The sequence below is a fragment of the Rhinolophus sinicus genome, chromosome 1 (genome assembly GCF_057876585.1).
Source record: "Rhinolophus sinicus isolate RSI-liver-muscle chromosome 1, RSI-T2T, whole genome shotgun sequence".
In the NCBI taxonomy this organism is placed as follows: domain Eukaryota; kingdom Metazoa; phylum Chordata; class Mammalia; order Chiroptera; family Rhinolophidae; genus Rhinolophus; species Rhinolophus sinicus.
In genome coordinates this window covers 38,523,804-38,550,053 of record NC_142501.1, presented here as the reverse complement: position 1 = coordinate 38,550,053, position 26,250 = coordinate 38,523,804, and the positions used below count along the sequence as shown (strand labels likewise).

The window sequence follows — 26,250 nt, the reverse complement described above, 5'->3', positions numbered from 1 at the left end:
CTGTCAGGTTTGTGCGGGCCTGGGGCTAGGTTCCCCACCCTCGAGTGTTGAGGCGGGTAATAATCAACCTGGATCCGGAAGCCCCAGGCTGGAGGGCTGCCTGCCCCGTCTCCCCCTCCCACATTTGGTGACTGCATGTTTATTTACATGGAATAAATTATAGTAAATGAAAGTACACAACTGTAGGCCGACCCCGAGGGGGTGGCGGGATTTTCGCAGCTTCTCCACGTAGAACCGAGAGGGGTGCGGCAAAGTCGCTTATGGTTGTCTCTCCGCTGTGGGTGTGTGTGTGAGTGTTGCCCACCGAGGGTCCGTCCGGTTCCGAATGTGCGGCTGCGGGTTCCGCTCCGCTGCTAGAACCGGGGGGCGGGCGGCCGCTTGGGTCCAGCAATGGCCCCCGCCGAGGCGCCGCCCAGACCCTCCAGCTCCACCTGTCCGGCTCCCCCTTCCTCCGCCACTCTCGCCACGGCTTTCTTCAGTCGGCCCTCGCTCCTCCTCCGCTGGCCTGTCCCCCTCCCCCGGAAAGGCCCGGCCCCCTCCTCCACCCCGGCGGCGCTAGTCCGCTCGCTGTCTTCCCTCTTCCCATACCGCCCTCCGCCGCTCCCTCCCCGCACACCCGTCTGGAGAGGAATCGAGCACCGAGCGCGTCGATAGCTCTGCCCTCTGCGTCCGCCCGGCCCCGAACTCATCGGTGCGCTCGGAGCTCGATTTCCCTAGGCGGCGGCCGCGGCAGCGGAGGCACAGCGGCGGCGGTAGCGGCGGCGGTGGCGGCGGTGGCGGCTACTCGGCCAGTACTCTCGGCCCCCGCCATTTCGGACGGGGAGCGAGCGCGGTGCAGGCACTGAAGGCGGCGGCGGGGGCCAGAGGCTTGGCGGCTCCCAGGTGCGGGAGAGAGGTACGGAGCAGACCACCCCTCTTGGGCCCCTGCCCTGGTCCCGACCCTTCTCGCCCGCGCCGGGCGGGGCCGGCGGCGAGTGAATGAATTAGGGGTCCCTCGAGGGGCGGGAAGGGGGCGCGGGCGTGGAGCCGGGGAGAGCGAGCTGGCGGACGCTGTGGGGGTGGTCTGCAGCGAGAGGCGTGGGGACACGGCGACGCGGGCAATGGGGAATAGGCGGTGCGGGGCTGAGGAGGGTGAGGCTAGAGGCGGCCGCCGCTTGTGCTGCTTCCTGGACGGGGAACCCCTTCCTTCCTCCTCCTCTAGAGCTGCGGCTGGAGGCGGCCCGGGAGAAACTCGCCGGCCGGGCGGGCTGCCCCTCCGGGCGGTCGGGTGCGGTGGAGGTTACTCCCGTTGCGCTCCAGTCTCCCCTCCCCCTTGTCTCTCTCTCGCTTTCTCTTTTTCTCTGCCCCCCCAACACCACCTCCCTCTCTCCCTTCGCTCCCGCACCTCTTCCTCCCTTCCCAGCACTCGGCTCGCCTCGGTTGCTGCCTTCCCTGCTGCATCTAGCATCTCTAGGACCAAGGAATAAACTTCTCCCTCGAGCGCAGACGGGACGGATAGTGGTCCTTTTCAGTGTGTAGGGGGATATATGAGTAAGGGGGGAGGTCACGTTTTGGAAGAGTATAGGCAGGTGCTTCGGGACCACTGTTTGAGGTTATTGTGTTTGGGGAAAAAAATGCATCTGCAGCCGAGTTACTGACTGCTCCCCTCCCCCATGTATGGGCTGTGACATTGCTGTGGCCACAAAGGAGGAGGTGGAGGTAGAGATGGAAGAACAGGTGGCCAACACCCTACAACATAAAGCCTGTGACTTGGTGAAAAGAAAAAAGTTAATCCCAGGAGGTCTCTTTTGCTTTGTCAAGTTCAAACACACGCAGAAAACCCGCAGAGCAGAAGCAGGGACTTTTCTCTTGCTAGTTGAGTAGGCTTTTCCCTTGCTTTTTGAGTGTAGACAGTAATAGCCAAAATCATACTTGAAGTTTAATTTGCCTGTTCTTGTCCTTTCCCTTATCTCTTCTGTATTACCCTTATCCTTACAAATTTGACATCCATCCCAAGAGTTATTACAGTTCTCTTAAACAGCACTCACACAATTTCTTGTCACGGATTTACAAGAGGAGTTAATTGTAGCAATCTGCCAGCCAACTGCTTGAAATAAGCTAGCTGGCTTTCTTAAATCTTGATATCTATCAAAACCAGAGGCTAAGGTATTTTATAATTTTAAGGTATTTTATAATTATAAAGGTATTTTATAATTTTTTACACAGTATGCATGTTACATTTGTAATGGAAAATCATTTACAAAGAAATTACAAAGGCAAAAAAATCTGTTCATAAATTATCAGAATCAACCGTATGAGTGATGTCACTCTTACGTGACTAATGTCCAAAATGCTGACTTGATCATGTAATAGACTATAGACATCAAATATGGTATCAGTACTGGGTGCTTAAAATGGTAGATGAGATGATAATTCAGTTTTATGACAAATAAAAGTGAGTTTTTTTTTTTCTTACCCAAATGTTGGGTTGTAGCTTTTGTAGTTTTGGGTGAGGAAGCTCCTTCTGGCATTTTATCTTCAGTGAGACTACCTGGGAACCCAGTTGTCTGTAGTGGACTTAAATGTTACTTGATTTTTAAAATTCAATTCAAGGATTTTTTTTCACAAACTACCACTGGATAACACATAGACCAGATGGGTGTCTGCCTCAGAGTTCAAACGTGTATATACAACTAAGCTCTAATCCAATATCTGTCCACAGGATCTCCTAGGCTAGCAAACTTTTTGGTTTGTAAGGACCCCTTTGCATTCTTAAAAATGACTGAAGATCCCAATATGGGGTATGTCAATATTTACTATCATAGAAATGGAAACGGAGAAGTTTAAACATTAATTAATTTAAAATAGAAATAATAAGCCCATTGCTTGGTAACACAAATAGCATTTTTTATGAAAAATAACTTTTTCAAAATAAAAACCAAAATTAGTTAGAAGAGTGGTATTGTTTCACACTTTTGCAAATCTCCTTAATTATTAATAGAAGACATCTGGATTCCTATCTCTGCTTCTGCATTCAGTCTTCTGTGATCACACATCTGGAAGACTGTAAACTTGTGCAAGAGCAAGAGTGGAAATGGTAATTAACATTGTAGTATTATTTTGATAAAAATTTTGACTTCTTTGACTCCCCCCCCCCCCCAAAGCCTTAGGAACCATAATGGACCACATTTTGAGAACTACTGTTCTAGGTTGTCCAAATTCTTTTGCAGAATTTGGTGGGCATGGAGCTAGAGGATACTTTTTGGTGTGATTCTCCTTATCTATCCCATTTGCTATGGCCTGTGTTTGGAATAAAAAGTGGGAGCAAACAGAATAAGATACATATTTGTAGTGGTTCCCAAGGTGTCCCCAGATAAGAGCAAGTAAGGCTAGGTGGCACAGAAGACGCCGGGGAGCTGTAATATAACAAACAGTGTGTGATACAACAGTTGTCTAGTCTGTCTGCTCTTTGTGAGAAGGCTCAGGAATAGGGTGAGGGGGTGGTTAGTATGTTATCATTTGGAAAACCATATTAGCTTTTTTTGTGTGTGTGTGCCTATTTGAATAATCTTGGTCTTCAGTAAATACGGTGCTGCATGTATATAGCGTTTATATCTGCACATTCATTAATTTGGGACTACTTATGATAAATTATTGTGCATTTACTGCCATTCTGCATTTATATCTGCAGTGCCTTAATTGTAATAATATCCTGTAGTTCTTGAGGGAAAGGAGATAAAATTAAAGAAATGCATTTTATTTCAAAAGATTTGAAACAGCTGACTTAAAAAAATATTTTCTGTCTTGTGCTGTTAAACCTTACAAGTTATCATTATTTATTACAACTATTGGGAGACAATGTACAAGATGGAAAGAGTAAAAGTGACGGGTGTTACTGAGAAATATTCACTTATGCCTTTTAAAAATCCTGTCATTAAAAGCAGTGCTTATATTTAAATTTTATATAATTATATTTTTCTTGTGCAAAGCGCTATTTTCAGCACTAATACAGGATTACATATTGTGATTGATGATCAAATTAACTATACTGAATAGTTCAAAATTCCCAAAGTTCTCTTAGATTTCACACCATTGTTTTCCCCAGCAGATATTTTACAGATTAAAATGTCATCAGATATTGTGTTTACTTGCTTTGATGTCTCAATTTTTATTTCCTCACTACACAGACCAACTTTACTTGGTAACTCCCGCAACCCTTTATCCCCACCCCCCACCCCCCCACCCCCCCATCTGATTTTTGCTAACTGTCCAGGACAACTAACTATGCTGATGCCTTTAAAAAAGTTTTCTATAGCTCTGGCTCCAACAAAGACACTTAGCATATCCACTTGTAACTCTTCAGGGCCAGAGCCAACTAGGAATACTGTAGAGATAGCTGTCAACAGTTTTGTGTGGGTGTGTCTACTGGGTATAGAGCATTGTGCTAGACACTTGTACTGAGTAAAGTCATGGCATGTTCCTTTGAGAGCCATTAACTGCTACAGAACAGCACACTGGCTGTTTAGATAGAACAACCTGAATATAAGATAAAAGAACTTTGTACTGTGAATGCATTTTTCTCAAATGTTGATGTGGGAGTTTGTAAATGTAGTACAATTCATTACAATACACATCGGTAGTCAACTGAAGTTTTAATCATTGAATCTTGTGAGGTATTTTGAAATAATTTTCCATATAAAGGTCAATTTGTGTTAAAAGGTATAGATTGTCCGGGTTATATTAACCTCATGTGTGGCACATGTTCTAATTTAGTCACATTTTCATTATTTTTATTATAAGGCCTGCTGAAAATGACTGAATATAAACTTGTGGTAGTTGGAGCTGGTGGCGTAGGCAAGAGTGCCTTGACGATACAGCTAATTCAGAATCACTTTGTGGATGAATATGATCCTACGATAGAGGTAAATCTTGTTTTAATACTATGCATATTAATTCGTGCAGGCCCATCCTTTGGGTACCAAAAAAAGGTTTCTTTGGTCATTTTTGGGGGGCTGTTCATTATAAGATAATTATACTGAAAATAATTTTCTTAAGTTATCAGAAATGTACTTGGGTTTCAAGCCTTTACTATGAAGTTATATGTAACCATAGATATGGAGAGCCCTTCTTCTGTCTAGAGAATCTCAAGATCCATGACCTTTGTTCTCCGTGCATTTTGATTGGAAGTGTATTTCAGAGTTTTGTGACAGGGTGAAAATGTAAATTACGTCTTACCTGTACCTAACACTCTTTTTTTAAAAAAAAATGTGTCTACTTATGGATTTCTTGGGTATTTTTGATGTCACGTATTAGAGTTGAATTGTATTGGTGAAATCTAATCATTTGATGGTGATTTAAAAAATAATTAATTAATAGTATGTCCCTGTTTTGTCTTCATATTGAAGTAGTGGAGAACATACAGCTATCTGATGCATTTTTAAAAACTCATTCTTTGCATATATTATGTGTGTGTATATCTATATATATCAGGTGATATATAATCATTTGCAACCCTTTTTTAATTTGCTTATGGAAATGTTAGAATTGTTTTTATTACAAATTGATTAATGACTAATTTTCAGACCTTTTTACCTTAATGAAAAATTACCAAAGTAAAGGCAAGCAGCAAAATGATAAAGGCATGGAAGTGACCTTGAGAGGTCGGGTAGTATCAAGCAGATAAGGATTAATTTAATCCCAAAGACCTGCAGGAGGGGATGGCACAACTGTCCTCATTAACTCATTTCCATAGTGTAATAATTACTGTATTTTATGCATAATCTGAATCTTCACGTTAAGTTTAATATCAGTGGAGATGGAACTAAACACGTTGCCTTGTCTTTGAAATAGACTTAGGTTGTTAGATTATTTCTTAGACTTCTTTACCCCAGGTTAAACAATTCTAACCCCTTAGTTTTTATTCTTGATCTGATGTACCAGTTTTTTAAGTCAGATCTGAAAAATTTCCCAGAGCTTTCTCTGAGTCCCAAGCTGTGGAATCTAGGATGCCTTGTTAAGGTACTGTGCTGGCACATGCCCTGTTAGTGCTGTGCAATGTCTTGAAGAAACACTTCACTGAGGTAGATTCTGAGGGCATTGGTCGCCTTGGCAAGATGTTTATGCAATTTAGACTTTGAAGATTGATTAGATAAGTTTTATAAGGAAATGTCAAATATTTTTGGTACTGCAGGAAAAAAATGGAGAAATAGCACTATTTGCAAAGATTTAATTTAAACATAGAAGCAACTTTTATTTGGCTTCCAAGTTTAAGAATTTGTATTAGTAAAGGGGAAGGGTCTAACTGAAGTGGAACACCTATATAATTGTCTTTATATATTTTTCTCTTGACAAGCCAGTTGAATAATGGTTTTGTTTATTTTTCTTTTTTTATTTTCTTCGAGGATGATTAAATAGTTCACTCATTTCTAAAGCCAAGGCTACTGGCCTACTCCACCATTTAAATCAGAAGTAAAAAGGGAGTTTTAAGTAGAATTCAGGTTAAGCGTGGAAGTTTTCCTGGGATTTTGGAAGATGGTTTTAGAAGAAGTACCCTCATCTTCTCTGAAAATCTGAGGAATTCCATTACACTGTTTCGTATCAAAGATCATGAATACTATATGTATTCGATAATGTAATAAAACAGGTTAGGAAATCTTTTGGCCAAAAGTCTTAACGTGCAATATAAATCTTAAAGAAGTAAAGCTAAAAGTTAATCCTTTATTTGGGAGGAAGGTAGAAAAAGTTTATAAACTCAAACCCATAACTGATTATGATTTCTGCCAAACCAGACTTGACTCTGGGAACATTGATTACCTGTGAACTTTGAAACTGACGTTCCTTCACTAGTTTAGCCACCTGGGAAAAGTTATCAGAGATTGTCTCTGAGGCAACTGACACATTAAATTCTTGGTGTATAGTTCAACTACAAGAAAGGCAAGAGAATTTAGTAGTTTATTTTAATAAATATTCAAACAAAAATACTGACTTGATTTTTTTGTAAAACGTTAAAAAGGAGGATGGTGATATCACTGCTGCTGTCAGGTTTTGATTGGTGAATAATTAAGTCAGAGAGAAAAAGAGGACATAGACTTTGCACATTTGGAATTCTCAGCAGTTTTCCTACATTAAAACAAATGGAAAGAAATTGAGAAAAAAATTTAAATCAAGTAATACCACATTTTCTAGCGGTTTAGAATTTACAAAAATTTATACTATGAGATAGATAAGGAAAGGGATCATTGTTTCTCTTATTATAGATAAAAATGGTCTCTGAGAGGTTGTAACTTGCCTAAGGATACTTAGCTAGTAAGTGGTGGCATTTTCAGTTTTCTGAGACCAAGTTAAGTGGAATTTCCACTATACCCTTGTATAACTTCTTAAAAATGAAAAATTAGCCTTCAAGCTAAGAAGTATTTAATATTGGAGGCCGATTCAGATTTATCAGTATAACAAAATTTGAACTTACTATTAATGCATCATAATGGCAGAGATATGATATAGAATGAGACAGATATGACACATACAGTATATGGAGCATGTTTGTGTTTGAGGCTATGCACATGATAATCAACTTCTATTCTGAAAAATTTTTACCTTTATCTTTTATGAAGTCCACCAAAGAGTTTCACAGATAATGAAATACCTTATTAGTGGTGCAAGATTATTAAAAACTCAAAGCAATACCCCAAACACAATACTACGCTAGAAATAAAATATGTTTTTTTAGTTTGGAGGTCACTTGGCCATTAATCAAAACATGTTCTCTGATATGTGTTTAGCAAGGGAAAACTTGATGGAAGAAAAAAAATCTTGTCTTAAAAAAATGCAAGTAGTTATAGACTTGATATCAGAATGAACTGTTGATCAGTTAGCAAATATATATTGTGTATCTAGTGAATATAATATACTAGTGAAAATAGATATAGAAAAAAGTATGTTTTTTCTAGGTTCTAATTCATTGACATCTGCATGCTTCTGTTAATGTGACACTTATAATTCAAGAAGTGATGAAATAGTTTCCTACTCAGTAAGGAAGAATGGATTCATAATTGGATTGATTTGTTCCATCTTTAGTGCTCTGAGCTATAATCACCAAGATTTATATCAATGTCTCTATTTTTTCTTATTTTTCATGTTAATTGTGAAATTTATTTTACTTGCTGAATAAGGTATTTAGATTATAGAGAGGAAAATTTTAATATTAAACCAGTATTGAAGAGTGGTTCTAAAAAAGCATTATGTAATCTTGTAAGCTGTTATTTTTCTAGTTTTATACATATGTGTCGGTAGTTATCAATGAGGGGTGGGTGGGTGACTTTGCCCCTCAAGATATTTGGCAATATCTGGAGATGTTTTTGTTGTTACAACTTGAAGGGGACTGCTACTGGTGCCTGTGGTGGGTAGTGCACATGATAGCCCCCACAGCAAATAATGACCTGGCCCAGAATGTCAGTAGTGCTGAAGTTGAGACCCTAATGTGTGTTACATATAGCCTTAAGCATCCCTTAAACTGTTAAATTCATGTCCCTGAATAAGGTTTCTGTTAGATTTTCTAACACAATGAAGATTTGACTTCAGCTTTTCTAAACCAGTAATGCGTTATATATGTTAGCTTGCTTTCTTTAGCGTTCTATTAACACATTTTGTTTTTAAAATAAGGTGCACATAGCACTTTTGTAAATGCATTTGTCTTAAGCTGTGGCCAGCTCTTTCCCCCTTTCGAGTGAGTGCCCTCTACTGGTCAACTTATTTGCTTTTATAGTAAATAACAGTGAAATACATACTAAGTTTGATTTTTTTTTAATTTTAAATTGTGAGTATAATCTATAAATATAAAATTTTATTTAAAAGTTTTATAGAATTAATTTTTTTAAAGAATTAAAATATGAGTTTACTCTGCCAATATTAAGATTACTGTGTAGACTAGTTAAGCCTAGCTAAATATGTAGGTGAATATTTTTAACTAAGAAAGGAAATGTGATGGTGTAAGAAAAAATAGGGTTCTTCCATTGTTGTTAACATTGAGGTTATTTTGTTTGAGGGAAGAAAAAGTGGCACTGTGGCTCTAAATTTCTTTACCTGCATACAGGAGGTACGTTACAGAATTCAAAGCTTAGTGATGTGTTACATGGGTTGCTAGGAAGGGCCTATTCAAAAGTGGCAAATTGTGAAAGTTGACATTTTGTAGATTTTTATAGGACTGTAGAATAGTTGTGAGCACCTGATTTTTAGAACAAACTAACACAAAATTCAGGCACTGTATTTAGGTCAATTTAAGAATAAGTATTTACTTAATAATAATAAATATTTATTTAGACCTGAATGTTAAAAATTATTGGACGTGTTTTATTCTAATTTTTTTTTAAATAAATACAAAGCTTTAAAAACATACAAATGAAAATTGGTAATGGAAGTAAATTAAAGGAAAAAGATGTATGGTTTGGCAGCTCTTAAGAATCTGGTTTTAACAATGTGACTAATTCTTTAATTCCATAAATATTACTCAGTGCTCACTCTGCACCATGCAGTTTTCCTAGGGGCTGGAGACACACTGAGGAGCGGAAGGGACCACACTGCTGCCTTCATGGAGCTTATTAGTCTTAGATGTATTGTGAAGAGTAGTTAGACAGTGACCCTAATTATGCATAACTTAATGCAGAGGCTTTATGCTTGGAGGGCAGTAGATTTCTTGCTTCTCTTAACTGTATTAGCTCATAGTGCCTAGGTTTATGGAACAGTCATATTATTGTGCTCTTAATGTAATTAAACTTGTAGAATGGGTAGTAAAAATAAAATATTTGAGGGGATTAGAAGGGACATAGTGCTTACCTTAGGTAATTTTTCAGCTTTTTATTTTGAAAAATTTTAAACCTATGGAATAGTAAAAACTAGTATAATATAATGAACACCTGTTACCCTTAAACTAGACATGTTTGCTTTCTCTGTATGTGTGTCTATGCATATATGTAGCATGCACATACATACTTGAATGCATATTATTTGTTTTTGTTGAACTATTTGAGAATAAGTTGCATATATTATGACCCTTTATCTCTAAACTTCTGTCTTTTAACATGGGTCTGTAGGCTATGGCCTGCTTGCTTGCCAAATCCAGCGTGCTGTCTGATTTTGTCAAGTTTTATTAGAGCACAGCCAAGCTCTTGTGTTTACATGTTGTTGATGGCTGCTTTCGCGCAATGGCAGAGCTGAGTAGTTGCCTCAGAGACCTATTGCTGTCTGGCCCTTTACAGAAAAAAGTTTGCTGACCCTATTCTAACAAGAGCATTTCCTTGTATAGCTACAATGCAATCATGAATTTAAGAAATTCAGCATTGATACATTTTCAAATGGAGTCCATAATCAAATTTTGTCAGTTCCTAGAATATTCTGTTAGCAATTCCTTTTTTCCCCCCCAGATCCAAGATAAAAAAAATCAGTTGTCATGTCTCAGAGTCTCTTTTCGTCTAGAATTGTTTCTCAGCTTCTCTTCTTCATGACAATGGTACTTTTTGAAAATTCAGGCCAATTTTGTGGAATGTCCTCTTGTTTAGTTTTGCCTGATTGTTTCTTCATTATCAGATTCAGTTTAAACAGTTACGGCAGGAATACTATGTAAGTGATGCTGTGTCCTCCTCTGTGCATCACATCAGGAGGTAAATGAGGCTGGTTTTTCCCATTATTGATGATGTTAACATTGATTATTTGGTTAAGGTGATGTCTATCTGTTTTCTCTCCATAAAGCTATCTTTGGTTTCCTATAATTAATATGTACTCTGTGGGGAGATACTTTGAGACTACAAATATCCTCTTCTCCACCATATTTGCATCCAGTGGAATGTAACATCCATTCATAATTCTTGCCAGAATAAATTACTACCAGAGTGGTTGCAAAATGGTAAAAACTCTGTTATTACTTTACATTGATTAGTTAACATCTACCATAAATAAGGGCTCTTTCTTTTTTCTTCCCTCTGCTTGTTTATTTGTTTGGTTTGTCTTATTTGTATCAGTATGGACTCATGGATTCTTTTTTTAATTCAATGTGTTAAAGTCTATTAGTGTAATTATTGCTATTGGTTCTGAATTTTGTTTTTGATACAGTCAATGGAATGCCTTTCTAGCTGGTCTCTGTATCCTTTTGATATGACCGCATTAGTTTTTGAGCTCTTCCTTCCTTTCTGCACAACATGTTCCAGGTTCACCTTGTTCTTCCCATGTGTCCCCACCCTGGATTCAGCCATTTGTCTAAAGAGCCCTTATTCCTTTTAGTGGGGAATGATATTTAGAAATAACCTGGATGTTAGGTATGTTTGTTACTATTGGAATGTCACTGCTTCTAGACCCTTTTCAATGCATAGAGGTAAAAAATATATTTAAAAATCGTGAGTTCATTCTTCCTTGCCTCTCTTCATATCTTTGTTCTCCCATGGTGAGAACACTGGTTCTACCATGTATAAATTTTAGTGTTAAACATTAGACAGTGTGGAAATAAAAATGATAATGTCAGTCTTAAATCCCGGTTCTTGCAATATTATCTAAGTAACACACATTGAGTGAATTAACATTAGGTTAGCCTCTTTATTTGTGGAATTGGAATAAATTATTTTTCTCTATTGAGAAAAGTGTGGCTTTTCATTTTCAAAATATTCTTAAACCATTTAGGAAAAGATTGAGCTATTTGTCTACATAAAAATTAAGACATCGTTAACAAAAATACAAGACATATGGAAATCTGGGAAAACTATTTGCAATATATATATCAGTTAGGAAGTTCTGTTATATAACTTTTAAAAAAGGAAACATCAAAATGGAAAAAGGAGCTAAGGATGTAAATAGCCAACCTATCCACCAAAAAACAATAAAACAAATGACATATAAACATATAAAAAGATATTTCGTTAATAATAGGAATGCAATTTCAAATAAATGACATTTTTTACTTTCATATTGGCCACGATTAGAATAACGGTTCTGCGAAAGGTATGGAGAAATGTGTACTACTCTTTATGTTATAAGTGGGAGTGTACAGTCTTACAGACTTTCTGGAGGTCTCTTTGTCAATATGTGTCAAAATGTAAGCTGCATGGCCTTTCACCACTTCTAGGTCAGAGTCACTTCTAAGAATTTATCCCAAGGATCCAGTTGGATAAGTGTTTAAGATGCATACAAGGGATGTTTATTACAGTGTTCATGATTTTTAAAAATGGAAATAATCTACATGTCTGCCAGTAAGGAATGGGTGAAGTAATCACCGTATGGTATATCTATACAAATTATACAGTTGTTGAAAAGGACTAGGTAGATCTATATGTACTAACATTGAAAAATGTCCATTATGTAAGTGAAGGTATGTCATAGTACATTGTGTAGAGTGAGATTCCCATTTATCTAAAAACAATGTGAGTATGAACGTAAAATATAGTAGAATATATGCCAAACTTTCATTCTCTGTAGTATTTGGTTTTTAAAAATGAGCATATACTGTTTCAGAGGGAAAAGTAAATATTCGTTTTTGAGGGAGAAAAGTCTCATATATTAGATACCATTAGATTATATTTACTTTCTTTCCCCCTCTTTAAACCCTCGTCAGATTGGATAATGCAGATATATCTTGGATAAAGAAATTAGTATCAGGCCAATTAAAGAATAGCTGAGATATATATAATACAAACCATGAAAAATATATTAGCATCTGTAATTATTAAGATTGGATCTGTGATTGATTTAGTCTCACATTCTAACCTTGGCACATAGTGATAATTTGAGGGAGATTGCCACATGACTTCAACAGGTTACAGATGTGTGCTTTATAATATCCTTATTTCAAAATCTGTTATGCAGATTTTCCTTGAGTTTATTCAGATTTTTGAACCAGTTTTATCTCCTGGAAATGGTACACATTTTATTCTCTTTAGTCTTAAGATTTGACATTCTCATTCTTTTAAGTATCTGTCATTGTGAAGAAGTCTGTTTTCTTTATTCTTACTTTTAAAGAACTTTTTTTTTTTTTTTTTTTAAGATTTTATTGGGGAAGGGGAACAGGATTTTATTGGGGAACAGTGTGTACTTCCAGGATTTTTTCCAAGTCAAGTTGTTGTCCTTTCAGTCTTAGTTGTGGAGGGCGCAGCTCAGCTCCAGGTCCAGTTTCTAGTTGCAGGGGGCGCAGCCCACCATCCTTTGCAGGAGTCGAACCGGCAACCTTGTGGTTGAGAGTCCACTGGCCCATGTGGGAATCGAATCAGCAGCGTTCGGCACTAGGAGCACAGAGCTCCAACCGTCTGAGCCACTGGGCTGGCCCTAAAGAACATCTTAATCAGAAGTTCTCTCAAGAGGACAAGCTCTTTTAACACCCTTGCTCCCTAGTAAAAACAGAAACCCTTCATAACCCTCAAGAGTTTTAGCTTTCCTTCCCTGGAGCTTATCCAGCTCCATTATATTTATTTTGAAGTATGGTGACTACTTTTGCAAAAAGTGTTGCACGTGTAGATGTCCAGTGATTTTTATAAGGACAGGGTACTACCGTTGCTGTACAGTTCCCAGTTGCCAGTGGCTCCCTCTACTCTTCTAGCCTGTAACGGCATGTGCAGTGTAATATATGAAATAAAAGTTAACTTCTTAGAGCACTTTTCATTTTATAAAGGGCTTTTCATGGTCTTTAATTCTAACCTGTATACAGAAACCTCTGTGGTATTTAACCCACTTTTACAGCTGAACGCAGGCTTAGAGTAAGGGAGAGATTAAGTAGTTTGCCCACGCTCACACCACAGTAGAGCTCTGCGGCTACCCATAGATTGAAGAATCAGAAGTGTATCATTAGCCTTGACTTCTGAGCGTCAGACCTGTGTATCAGGCTGCCTACAGGTTATAGCCACCAGAAAAATCCACAAACATAGGGAATTCAACATGCCCCAAATTGAACTCATCTTTTCCTCTATCTTTTCCCTTTTGTTTCCGTCCTTAGTCAATTTGCTCTACCATTAAAAAAAAATTAGATATAATTCACATAGCATAAAATTCCGCCTTTTAAAGTGTACGGTCCAATGGTTTTTGGTATATTCACAAACTGATGCAACCATCACCACTATCTTAAATTCCATAACATTTTCATCACCCAAGAAAGAAGCCCTGTAACCATTAGCAGTCATTCCCAATCCCTCCTACCAGCCCCTGGCAACCACTAACCTACTTTCTCTCTCTGTGGATTTGCCTATTCTGAATATTTCATGTAATCAGAAACATACAACATGTGGCCTTTTTGTCTGGCTTATTTCATGTAGGATAATGTTTTTAGGGTTCATCTGTGCTATGGCATATTGCAATACTTCATTCCTTTTCGTGGCTGAATAATACTCTGTTGTATGGATATACCAGATTTTATTTATCCATTCAATAGCTGGTGGGCATTTGGATTATGTCTTCTTTTGGTCTGTTTTAATAATGCTGCTATAAACTTTCGTGTACAGGTTTTTGTGTGAATATATATTTTCAGTTTTCTTGGGTGTGTACCTAGAAGTGTAATTGCTGGGTCATATGGTAGCTTTATTTTTTACTTTCTGAGGAGAGGTCAGACTGTTTTCCACAGTGTCTGCACCATTTACATTCCCACCAGCAATGTATGAAGGTAGTCCTGACAATTTTACCCATTAAATATTTCTCGAAACTATTTAATCTTCCCCATCTGTACTGCTGCTGTTGCCTAGGTTCAAATTCTGTTATTTCTTATAACAGTGTCCTAACTCATCTCTCAGCCTGCAACTGGTCCCTTTCTATAATTTATAATAATAATGCTTACAGTGAACCTGGTAAGTTTGATCTTCCCGTCCTCCTTAAAAACCTTTCATTGATTTATTATAAGATGAAGTTCAAAGCTCCTTAATATACAAGACCTCTGTTTGATTGTTCAGTTTCACTTTTTCTACTTACCTGTAACTTCTCTAAGCTAAAGTTGTATTGAACTTCTTATTCCGCGTATTCAACATGCTGTCTTATGTTTTCGTGCATTCTCTTTACTCCTTCCTGCCTGGAGTGGCCCTATCCTCCCCTGTCTTTTTAAATTCATATAAGCAAAGTAGATCTCTCCTTCCTGTGTGCCACCGTTGTAGTTTGCCCTGCATATGGTGGTGCATGTATTTAATTGTATTTTAGTTATTTGTTTACATTCACATCTCTTCCACCAGACCTAGCTCCTTGAGATTAGAAACTTTATAATACCCTGCATAGGATATGACACTTAGTAGATTTTTAGTAAGTGTTCTATAATGCAAGGGACAATGGAGCAGGTAAGTGGGAATGAACTAATAGGCCTGTGTTTATATATTCCAAATTCCTTATTTCTTCCCTATTATAATTCTAACATACCAGGCTATTGTACTTGTTTCTGACTGTCTTTGAGAATTAGCTGTCTACGACAACCTTTGATGGCTTATAACCAATAGTGTAGAACACATCTTTCCATGATGGGTTCACATCTTTTAGAAGTTACAAAATATTTGAGCATTAAGAGAGTAAAGGTTTGTCATTTTTTTCCTGTAGGTGTTATTTAGCAGTACATGAAAACTATTACAATACTTAACACATTCAGGAAACCTTACAAACATTTCAAGAGTAAATCCTCAAATAATATGTTAGCTGACATTTTCAGTAGTCTTAGTCATGCTTACAGGAGCATCTATGGAATCAGCAGCATGAAGATGGAGATTAAATGGGATAATGCTTGTAATGTGTTTATCACAGTATCTGACATGTAAGCAAGAGCTTAGTAAATGTTGGCTGTTGAATTACTATTAATAGTGACATGGTTACCATTAGTAAAAGTTACCAATTTCTTTAGATTTTTTTGTGTACTGTATGTAGTAATGTCTTCCCATGTAAGGATTACTGCCTGAGTTGGAACACTAAGTTGAGTATGTTAAAAGGTAACATACTGAGTAACTGGTTAGTATTAATTATAACAGAAAAATGATCAAATGATGTCCTGGTCAGTGAATTTAATCTCATCTTGAATGATTTAACTTTCAAATCCCTCTAGTGGTTCTACAGATAAGTTTCTGTACATGAAAAAAAAATACTTAAAGGCATGTTAATAAACTGGAAAACACTTGTTTTAAAAAAGATTGTGCAAGTCAGTGCAAAAAAGGTGAACATTCCAAATGGGCAAAGGACACAGGTTACGGGAATAAATATGAAAAAAAACTATATAACATTATTAGTCCTAAATAAAGGAATATTAAAATAAGAATTTTAAGCCTAACATCTGACAGAAGTTTAAAGAAAAATAAAAAATACAAAATCCATTATTAGTGAGTGGTGATGAAATGGGTACACTCTTAATGCTGTATGAACAAGTAATATAATGAACATCATGAATACACCAATGAGCTTTTTTATAGAATTTTAACATTCTGCTACATTTGGTTGAGATCCTTTTTCTTTCTCAAGATATAAAATTTAATATAGTTGAAGGCCCCTGTATTCTTCTTTGCAATCTTATTATCTTCCCTCCCATAAATATTTTAAAATCTGTATGTATATTTTGGTTTTTAGATTAAAAATTTCATATTATATAAAACTTGCTTGAAAACATTTATTAAAATACTCTATATAATTTAAAGTTTTATAACTTGTTTTACTATAATTTTAAATATATTAGACTGCTTATTTTGATAAGACCATTTTATAGTGTCTGCATATATTTACATTGAATAGCTTCATTCATTTATTCAACAGACAGTACTGATTATCTGCTGTGTTGAAGACTTATGCACAGGGTGTATAATGGGGAACCAAACGTGAGCCCAACCATCATGGAATTTAGAGCCTGGTAGGGATTATAGTCTTAAACAATTACACAAATGAATATGTAGTTACAAATGATAATATTAGGTTGGTGCAAAATAAATTGTGGTTTAAAAGGTTAAAAATAATTGCAAAAACCGCAATTTCTTTTGCACCAAGCTACCCGGTAATACCTGCTATGAAGGAAACAGGTGCTGAGGGAGGAGAATAATAAGTCCTTTGGATTTTATTTTTAAGAATGAAGGGATGCTATTAGAGGACTTTAAGCAAGCAAGTGACATTTAAAGCAAGTAACATTTAAAAATAATTACTAGCTGCTATGTGGAGAATATATCCTTTGAGAGAAACAGGGATCTCTGCTAAAGTTGCAGGAGATTGCATGAGACAAAATACTAGGGTGATGGTGGTGGTGCTGCTGGGGGCTGGATTTGGAGTATATTTTGAAAATAGGTAAATGGCGTAGGATTGTGGATCAGTATTATGTAATTTTTCTTTGTAAGACATTTTAGGGTACCACGTTAAGTGTACCTCTGTTGTATCTGTCATTTAAAAAGAAAGAAACCGTATTTCCTTAGCATCTTTTACCAGAAGTGGCATTACTGTGTCAAAGCCTATGAATGAATATTTGTATGATTCTTGAGAAATACGGTGATTGCTTTCCAAAAGGATTGTGGCTGTTTATTGTATCACTAGAAATGTTTGAGTTCTATCTACAGTTAAGTTTTGCTGGCATAGTATGTTTCATTTAGAAGAGTTTTTACTACTTCAGTAAATAAAACAATAATACTTTAGCTAGGAGTGAGGGAAAATATACGGAATAACTTTCCTTTATTTAATATTTTATTATATTGAGTTAAAATGGCTTTATTTTGTCCTAGTTTCCAAAGGATGTTAGTAGCTTATGTATCTGATCTAAAAGTTTATCCTATTTGAAAGGCTAGACGTAGTACTAATTAAGAATGTTAAATCTTGATCCTTTTCTTGCTCTACTCTTAACTAGTTTCATTGTAGAATCAGTATTTTTAAATTGATTGGGCTTTGATAATCTGTACTTTCTCAAGAATGGTGATTTTTCTTTTAAGTATAAAAGGAATAAATAATGTTTTGAGAATACTTCAGATTTGTGAAAAGGTATTTTTATTAACATAGAGCAGGGTTGGCAAACTTTTCTGTAAAGGGTCATATGAGTCTTTGACACATAATCTTTGGTTTTTTTAAACAACCATTTAAAAACGTAAGAACTATTCTTACTCATGGGCTATACAAAAACAGGTGGGGAGGATTTGGCCTGTGAGTAGTAGTTTGCAGAACACTTCCTTATTTAGACTCTAATCTTGGGAAGGATTCCACATTGAGGATACATTTTTTCTACTTCCATATACTTCTTCCTTGTGGCTAACCTGAAGTTGGAACAAAATCTTTAGTATTTATATATAATTTTTGTTGTACTTGCTTTCTGCTTTGTCATCAAACCTGTCAGTTCTTTGCAGATCATACTTTGCCTTTCAACACTTTTGTTCTTCAGTTTTTACCAAGTTACACTGCCTTTTTATATAGTCCAATGAGACTGTGTTTTTAAGAATGACTAGTTAAAATTAACTTTGGAAGTACTGAAGTTTTAAACCTAAATCTATTATTTCTAATCAGCAGGTTCTACCCATTGTTTACAAGGAGGTTGTAAATTACTTTTTCAGTAACTGAATGTGATGCAGAACTTTGCTGTCAATATTTTTAGGGCTTAGAAGGGAAAAGATAGCTAGGAATGAGATAGGTGAATAGGGACCGCTTTCTGAGTTTCTTACTTCCTTTGATGGAGTATTCATCATGGAAATATATTACGAAATAAGTGCAGAAACTGCTAATACTCTGCATGATATACTTTTGAAACACAAAATATTTGAAAATTTTGTAAGTGGATCTTTATCGAGGTACATCTTGAAGGCATTATATGTGGGCACACAGTGAGTAATCTGCCAGGCACCCCTTAGGTATAGACTTTTGTGGTTCCAGAAACTATAGTCTTTAATTTTATTGTTGGTAGAACATTTTATCTTTAAACACTGAGGAAACTATTAACTATAAGGTTAACTTAGGTTCGTATTGGTAAGTGAAGCCTGAAATGACAGCAGCAGGTAAGGGAAAGTCTTTGGTCTGTAGCCACACCTGGGTAATGAATGGATTGACTCTAAGACACTGTACTTTGCTCTCAATTCCTGCTCTTTCGTTACACTTCAAAAACACTGGTTTTCAATTTATAATATACAAGAGTTCTTTCAAGTAGTTAATTAAGGGAATAGGCTAAAATAATAAAATGTCAACCAAATGTTCAGATTTGTAGTAAAGAGCTTCTTGCTTGGAAAATAAATACCTGTTCTTTTTTTCTGACTGGTGAAATAATTTTTATTATAGACAGTTTGGAAAATAGTTTACTTTAAAAGATAAGCATGAGAGCATAGGCAAATATGATAGTCTTTCACACATTTAAAAATTAAAAACGAAAAAAGGAATACATTTAACATGGCATCTAGTGCCAAAAAAGATAAATTATTTCTTAAATTATCTTTGTCAGACAGCCTTTGTTAACATTTTGATATAATACCATCAGTTTTTAAATATGTGTACACATATGTAAATTTATTGGGATCGTGCTACACATATATCTTTGTATTCTCCTTCTATGGTAGACATTTAAAAAACATTTTATCAAAAATATGATTTTTAATGACCGTTCTCTTTTTTTAATGATGGAATGGTCTATAAAGTAATTCATGAACTATAGAAACTTTAGTGCTACAGCCCACATGTGGGACAGTAAGAAACAGTGCCTATGGTTTATACTTTATACCCGTCATCAGCCCTGTCTCTTATTCCATGACTTCACATTGCACCATTCCATTTTCCTTATTATTTGAGTCTTATTTTGGTAGAGTGTGTGAAATCTTTTGGGCATAAGTATTAATGGATAAGGGCATTAAAATCCTTAGTATTGACCTTTCTCTTATGTATTCCTTTGACTATGAGTAAAACAGATGCATGACTATTATTCATAAGTTGATTTTTCTTGCCATCTAACTCATCATGAATAATAGAGTTGGGAGAGCCATCCCATGTTTGTAGTAATTATTTTTTATAAGAATTTGGGTCTTTTGTTACCAACACATACACTTGCATTGTTGAATCTCTGTATATAACACCTTTTTAAAATTGTAATTAAGATATACATAACAGAATTTACCATTGCAGCCATTTTTTAACTACAACTCCGTGGCATTAAGTAAACTCACAGTGTTGGGCAGCCATTAGCTCTATTTTCAGAATGTTTTTTATCATTTATGCCCATGAAACAATAACTTTCCAACCTTTTCCCTCCCAACCCCAGCTAACCTCTGTTCTACTTTTTTATCTCTGTGAGGTACCTAAAATAGGTGGAATCATATAAGTGGAATCATAGATATTTGTCTTTTTGTGTCTGGCTTATTTCACTGAGTGTAATGTTTTCAAGATTCATCCATATTGTAACATATATTAGTTTTTCAGCCCTTTTTATGGCTGAATAATGTACCACTGTATGTATATACAACATTTTGTTTACTCATCTGTTAATAAATACTTGGGTGGTTTCTATATTTTGGCTATTGTAAATAATGCTGTTGTGAACATTGGCATACAAGTATCTGTTTGAGTTCCTGCTTTCAATTCTTTTAGTTATATACCTAGGATTGAAATTGCTGGATCATATGGTAAGGTAAATTCTATGTTTAACTTTCTGAGGAACTGCCAAGTTGTTTTCCACAATGGCTGCGCCATTTTACCTTTTTTTGTGTGTGGTTTTTTTTTAAATTTTTATTATTTTTTTAATTTTTCAATTACATTTGACAGTCAGTATTATTTTATATTAGTTTCAGGTGTACAGCATAGTGATTAGACATTTATACAATTTACGTAGTGATCTCCCCAATTAGTCTAGTACCCACCTGGTACTATACATAGTTATTACAGTGTTATTGACTGTATTCTCTATGCTTTCCTTTACATCCCATGACTGTTTTGTAATTACCCAATTGTACTTCTCAATCCCTTCACCTTTTTCACCCTGCCCCCAACCACTCTCCCATCTGGAAACCATCAGTTTTGTTCTCTGCATCTATGATTCTGGTTCTGTGGGGATTTTTTTCTTGTTTTTATTTTTTTCTTTACAGTCCACATCTTAATGGCTGTGAAGTGGTAGCTCATTTTGATTTTGATTTGCATTTCCTTAATGATGTTGAACATCTCTTCAGGCCATTTGTGTATCTTCTTTGGAGAAATGTCTGTTCAAGTCATTTGCCCAGTTTTGCATTGGGTTCTTTTTCTTAAGTTGTGTCTAACACCTTTTTTAAAAGTGAAAGGTACACCATAATAATCTAGACTGTGTTTCTCCCTTCTCAGGATTCCTACAGGAAACAAGTAGTAATTGATGGAGAAACCTGTCTCTTGGATATTCTCGACACAGCAGGTCAAGAGGAGTACAGTGCAATGAGGGACCAGTACATGAGAACTGGGGAGGGCTTTCTTTGTGTATTTGCCATAAATAATACTAAATCATTTGAAGATATTCACCATTATAGGTGGGTTTACATTGAATATAATAAATTGACATTGAGGAGTAATTGTATCTTCCATTTTTGAGTCTTTGCTAACCACTGTGCAGAAATTATCTGGTTTAAATTTTAAAGTAATTATGATGTGGGTAATGTCCCTGTTTTACAAATTTAAGTTTTTGGGGATTAGAGAAGTTGAGTAACTTGTTCCACATTGCACAGCTAGTGGTGGTGCTGGGATTGAGGGCTAGGCTTATTTGACTCCAAAACCTGTGCTCTTAACCACTCTACACCAGGGAAATGAGGCTTAAGCTAGAGTCATAAAAATGAAAACCATCAACAAAAATATCAAAAGGGAATTGAGGTGGTGCCACTCAAATAGCCTTAAAAATAATCAAATATATTTAGTTAGAATTTCTTGGAATCAGATATTAGATACTTAAAAAAAGAACCACAACTCTGAATTTGTCAAAAATTGAAGTATTAGAACAATTACAGTTTTTAAGGAAACTGACAAATCTGCTTGAAATTACTTTTATTAAAATAATCGTTATTAAATGTATTAACAGTTTATGTTCTGTTTCTTTGAGGATTTAGTTTTCATAAAACTGCATATTAAGCAAATAATCATTTCTTAATAGCAAGTTTTCTCTGTAGTCTAGTCATAGAGAAAAAGAAATTTGGGTGAGTGCTAATATTTTTGTAGAATAGTAAACAGGTGTAAATATGTTAGCTTATTCAAGTTGATTCAGTTAATATGTAGAGGAACTGGGAATTTGAACCAGTTAATACTCCATTCATTGTCTGCTGGCTTTTTATTCCATGCTGCATCTTTGAAATTCACTGAACATTTTGAAGGAATATAATTTTACCTCAAATTTAGAGTTTATGCACATCTTATTGAAAAATATCAACACGTAGAAGAACTTTTACAGAATAAACGGTAGTAATGTCAGTGTTGTCCATATAGAAATAAAAGTCCTTCCACTTGGCGCTCTTTTCTTGGAAAGGAATGTGACACTTATGTTAGTGTTGTAATTCATGTTTTTATAAAAACATTTTAAATTCTATGCGTGCACATTTAACAACATATAGTATATGTTTCTAAGATTATAATTTTAAAAATTAGGCAAAAATAATACTTTTTTGACCTAGAACTTTTCAGTATTTTCAATGTTTTATCATGTGACCTACCTGCATATGAACTTATTAGATGGTAGTCAGTATATTTCTAGGTGTTTGCTCTTTTTTAAAAGATCCAGGAGTTTTCTGTTTAAGATGGAGAAAAAAATAACAGGAAGGAAAATATGGTGTGGTGGGAATGATGAATTACATTAAAAGTCTTCTTTCAGTCGTATCTTGTAAGACAAAGTTGTATACAATTTTTGAAATATTTTTGTATTACTAATACCTCAGCTGTAACTTTTTTTTTCTTTCCCAGAGAACAAATAAAAAGAGTTAAAGACTCTGAAGATGTACCTATGGTCCTAGTAGGAAATAAATGTGATTTGCCTTCTAGAACAGTAGACACAAAACAGGCTCAGGACTTAGCAAGAAGTTACGGAATTCCTTTTATTGAAACATCAGCAAAGACAAGACAGGTAAGTAAAATTGTAATAAATACAAATCTGTTCTCTGCAAATTATATCACATGATTTTAACCATTAATCGTAATTTACTAATATATATTCTAATAACATCATTTTGGGGGCAGGAGGGCAAGAAGATTACTAAATGTACATACCTGAGAGCATACATAACTATTGTACATAACTAAATGTACATAACTATTCTGTTGGTCAGTGTAATTTATCAGTTTTTCTTTCCATTATACTAAATAGGAAGTAAAGCGCTGTTATTTGGTAAATATTCTCTTAAGGATATGTGAGGGCAACACTTCATATTCAAGTGTCCATGGCATTACTTTTGGCTTTGGTTTCTTTCCATATTGAACATTGTAACTCATCACATCTTACATTCAGGGTTCAAGAAATGTGGGAATTTTTTTTTTTTTTTTTTTGCTTTTATATTTATAAAGTGAAAGAACGGGGAACAAATATTTAGTTTCCTATTTCAGAAGTGCTTTTAAGAGTATTACGTCATATGTTTCTAGATTAAATTTTGTTGTGTTTAAAGAATTTTACTTTGGTAGAATTTTTTTAAAGAATATCTTTATTTTTAGAGAGAGTTTCCATTAAAGCAAGAAAATATTTAGAAAATAAATAGAAATTATCAGTTATACATTTACTGTGTTCTGACAAAAATTAATGCCAGGTTGACCCTGAATTTTGTTTTAAAAATTACCTACATTTTTAAAATAACTTTTTCTCTAGGTGAAATAAAATACTTTCAATTGATACTATTTAGCCTAGGTGTATGAAATAAGAGTTTAATATACAGAAAATAAAATCCTAAAAAGGAATATACAGGGCATTATGGAATATAATTTTCATATATTAAGAAATTGATCAATTTATGTTCCATACAAGATGATTGTTTTGGGCTTTGTCTGGTTTACATGTATATGTGAGTCCAGGAAACTAATGATAGCAGTTAAGAAAATTGATGAACTCATTATATGGTTTAACTTACAAAAACAGATATTCTCGAATGAAAAGCTGAATTTCTGTAGTTCGACCATAGTACAAATACCTTATCCTAAAACCTTATTTATAGGTTAAAGAAAGACTTTATATACAGCGCTTCATTTACTTTAGAGGAATTAAGATTTCATTTAAATCCATTCCCAGTTACCAAAGACTTGGAAGAGGTTTGTTTTTGTTTTTTTACTGGTCTTCTCTGACCAGATTCCTTTTCCTTAGAGAGGAGGTACTCAGAAAACATAATTATAATATTTATAACTTTCTCCCAACATTTTCTTATGAAAATTTTCCCAACGTAAAATGGAAGGAATTTTATTGAAAGCATGTGCAAACCTACTACCTAGATTATGCCATTAACATTTTATTAACTTGCTTTATTTGTAACTTTTAAAAGATATTTTTTAAACTAATTAACATTTTAGTTTACAATTTATAAAGAAAAGAAAAAATGAAACCTAAGAGACTTTACCTAATGTAAAGGACCGCCAATAGAGCAGTACTTACTCAAATCCAGATTCTAATTCAGTGGGTTTAGGTTGGGACCTGTAATTCTGCGCTTCTAACAGGCTCTCAGGTAATGCTGATTTTGGTACATGGACCACAGAAAAAAAGGGAGTCTTGTTATTCCCACAGTGTTATCCTCCACTTCTCATTTGATAAGGGCCTAAAATAGTATGTCTTCTTTCCTTGTTCTGTGGTTACTAACTCAGAAGTACTAGTTGATTCTTAGTGTTAGACATTAATGCTTTAATTACCACAGCATTCATAATTAATCAGAAAACTACCTGCTTTCATTTTAAAATAGAATTTTAGGATTTACACTGTTTTGAGGGGAGAGGTAGGGAAGATGTATGTAGTGTGTATGATATGGAAGTAGATTAACTTAAATTTGCTTTGCAGACATTTATGTGGATGATGTAATTAAAATATAGAATGATACAAAGAAATGCTTTCTTAACCTTCTGGTGCTCACCTTATATTTATATCCTGCTTTGATATCTGTATGTAATTTATGTTGCTAAACTATAACTTAGGTATTTAGTTTCTGATCTTTGATTTCTTTTATTACATGGACTTACTGATTTGCCTTCCAAAAGTTTATTCGTCTTCCTCTGTTGAAATTAATTTGATATTTGCATGCTTTTGAAAGATGTTAAAGAGCTATTCCAAGTACTCATTGTGGAGATTATAAAATGAAATATGTAAATTTTCATAAATTTTACATCACCAGTGTCTGTGACAATCTGAAGCCCTATTTTCTGCAGAGCATTTGTTAAATTTGCTATTATTTGTTATTTGAACAAAATAAATATGCGTATCCTGGTTATATTAGCAGTTACTTGTTTCATGCTCTAAGTTTTGGTCTCGAGCATGAAACTAAAACACAAACATAGAAAAGTTATATTCAAGTTAGTAGGAACAGGACATTCATTTAGAACTTCTCATAGATAGAAGTAAGGGGCTGGTAAACTTTTTCTGTTAAGGGCCAGATACTATTTTAAGCTTTGTGAGCCACAAGCAGTATCTGTTGCATTTTTTTTTTTTTCTTCTTGTAACCCTTTAAAAATGCAAAAATCATTCTTAGCTTATGGGCAGTACAAAAAATAGGCTGTGGCTACATTTGGCCTGGTTCTAGTGGTACTAATACCAATTCTGTATTGTTTGATTAGACTTTAGAAGGTGGGGCGGACTTTCGACTTACATTTTAGAGGCTAACATTAGTAAATTTAAAGTATTCTTATGTATTCTGTGAAAGGGAAATAGGGGTAAAAAGGGAAATTTACTAGTACTTTTTTAAGATAAGGGTTGCAGAATATATATTTTACCAACTTTAAAAAGCCTACTGTAAGGCTAGAATATAATGAATTACATTTTTTAACAATCATTTTAGTCCACATTTGGAAAGCCAAAGTAATTTTTATTTTCTGCTAGTGTGCTATATGTGGTCCCTATGTTCCTCGTTAACATCTATCTGGGCAGTTAGTAATTGCCAGATTTTCCTGGCCTCTCTGTGCAGTGCATGGCAGTGTTGGCAGAGGCTGTTGAAACCAAAACATTGATACCATGGTAATCAACTATGTGTTTTCCAGTCTGCTAACATCAAAAGTGGGGAGGTTCAGTAAAAGTAGATGACAGAAGCAGAATTCTCAGCATATCTGCTACTCCTGATTCAGCTTTTTAGCTTTCTGGAGGTCTCAATTTGAGCATAATGTGAAAATTAGCTTTATGAACTTAAAAATGTTGAGTGATTAATTTCCTCGATTTTATTGTTAATTTCTAGATACTAAAATTAA

General features: G+C 35.4%; 1 protein-coding gene across 5 annotated transcripts in view; it reads left to right on the top strand.

The window, feature by feature from the left end:
- KRAS (KRas proto-oncogene, GTPase) overlaps positions 1-26,250 on the top strand; it is a 100,314-nt gene that overhangs the window by 61,181 nt on the left and 12,883 nt on the right. For 2 of the 5 annotated variants that reach the window (XM_019737762.3, XM_019737771.3), the window contains exons 1-4: positions 716-895; positions 4,780-4,901; positions 21,202-21,380; positions 22,795-22,954. In XM_019737762.3, coding sequence (XP_019593321.1) covers positions 4,791-4,901; positions 21,202-21,380; positions 22,795-22,954 — 450 coding nt within the window. In that variant the 5' untranslated portion in view covers positions 716-895; positions 4,780-4,790. Of the gene's footprint in view, positions 1-706; positions 896-3,057; positions 3,077-4,779; positions 4,902-21,201; positions 21,381-22,794; positions 22,955-26,250 lie in introns of those variants that run through there. The other 3 variants (XM_019737747.3, XM_074325916.2, XM_019737755.3) reach the window with 3 other exon arrangements.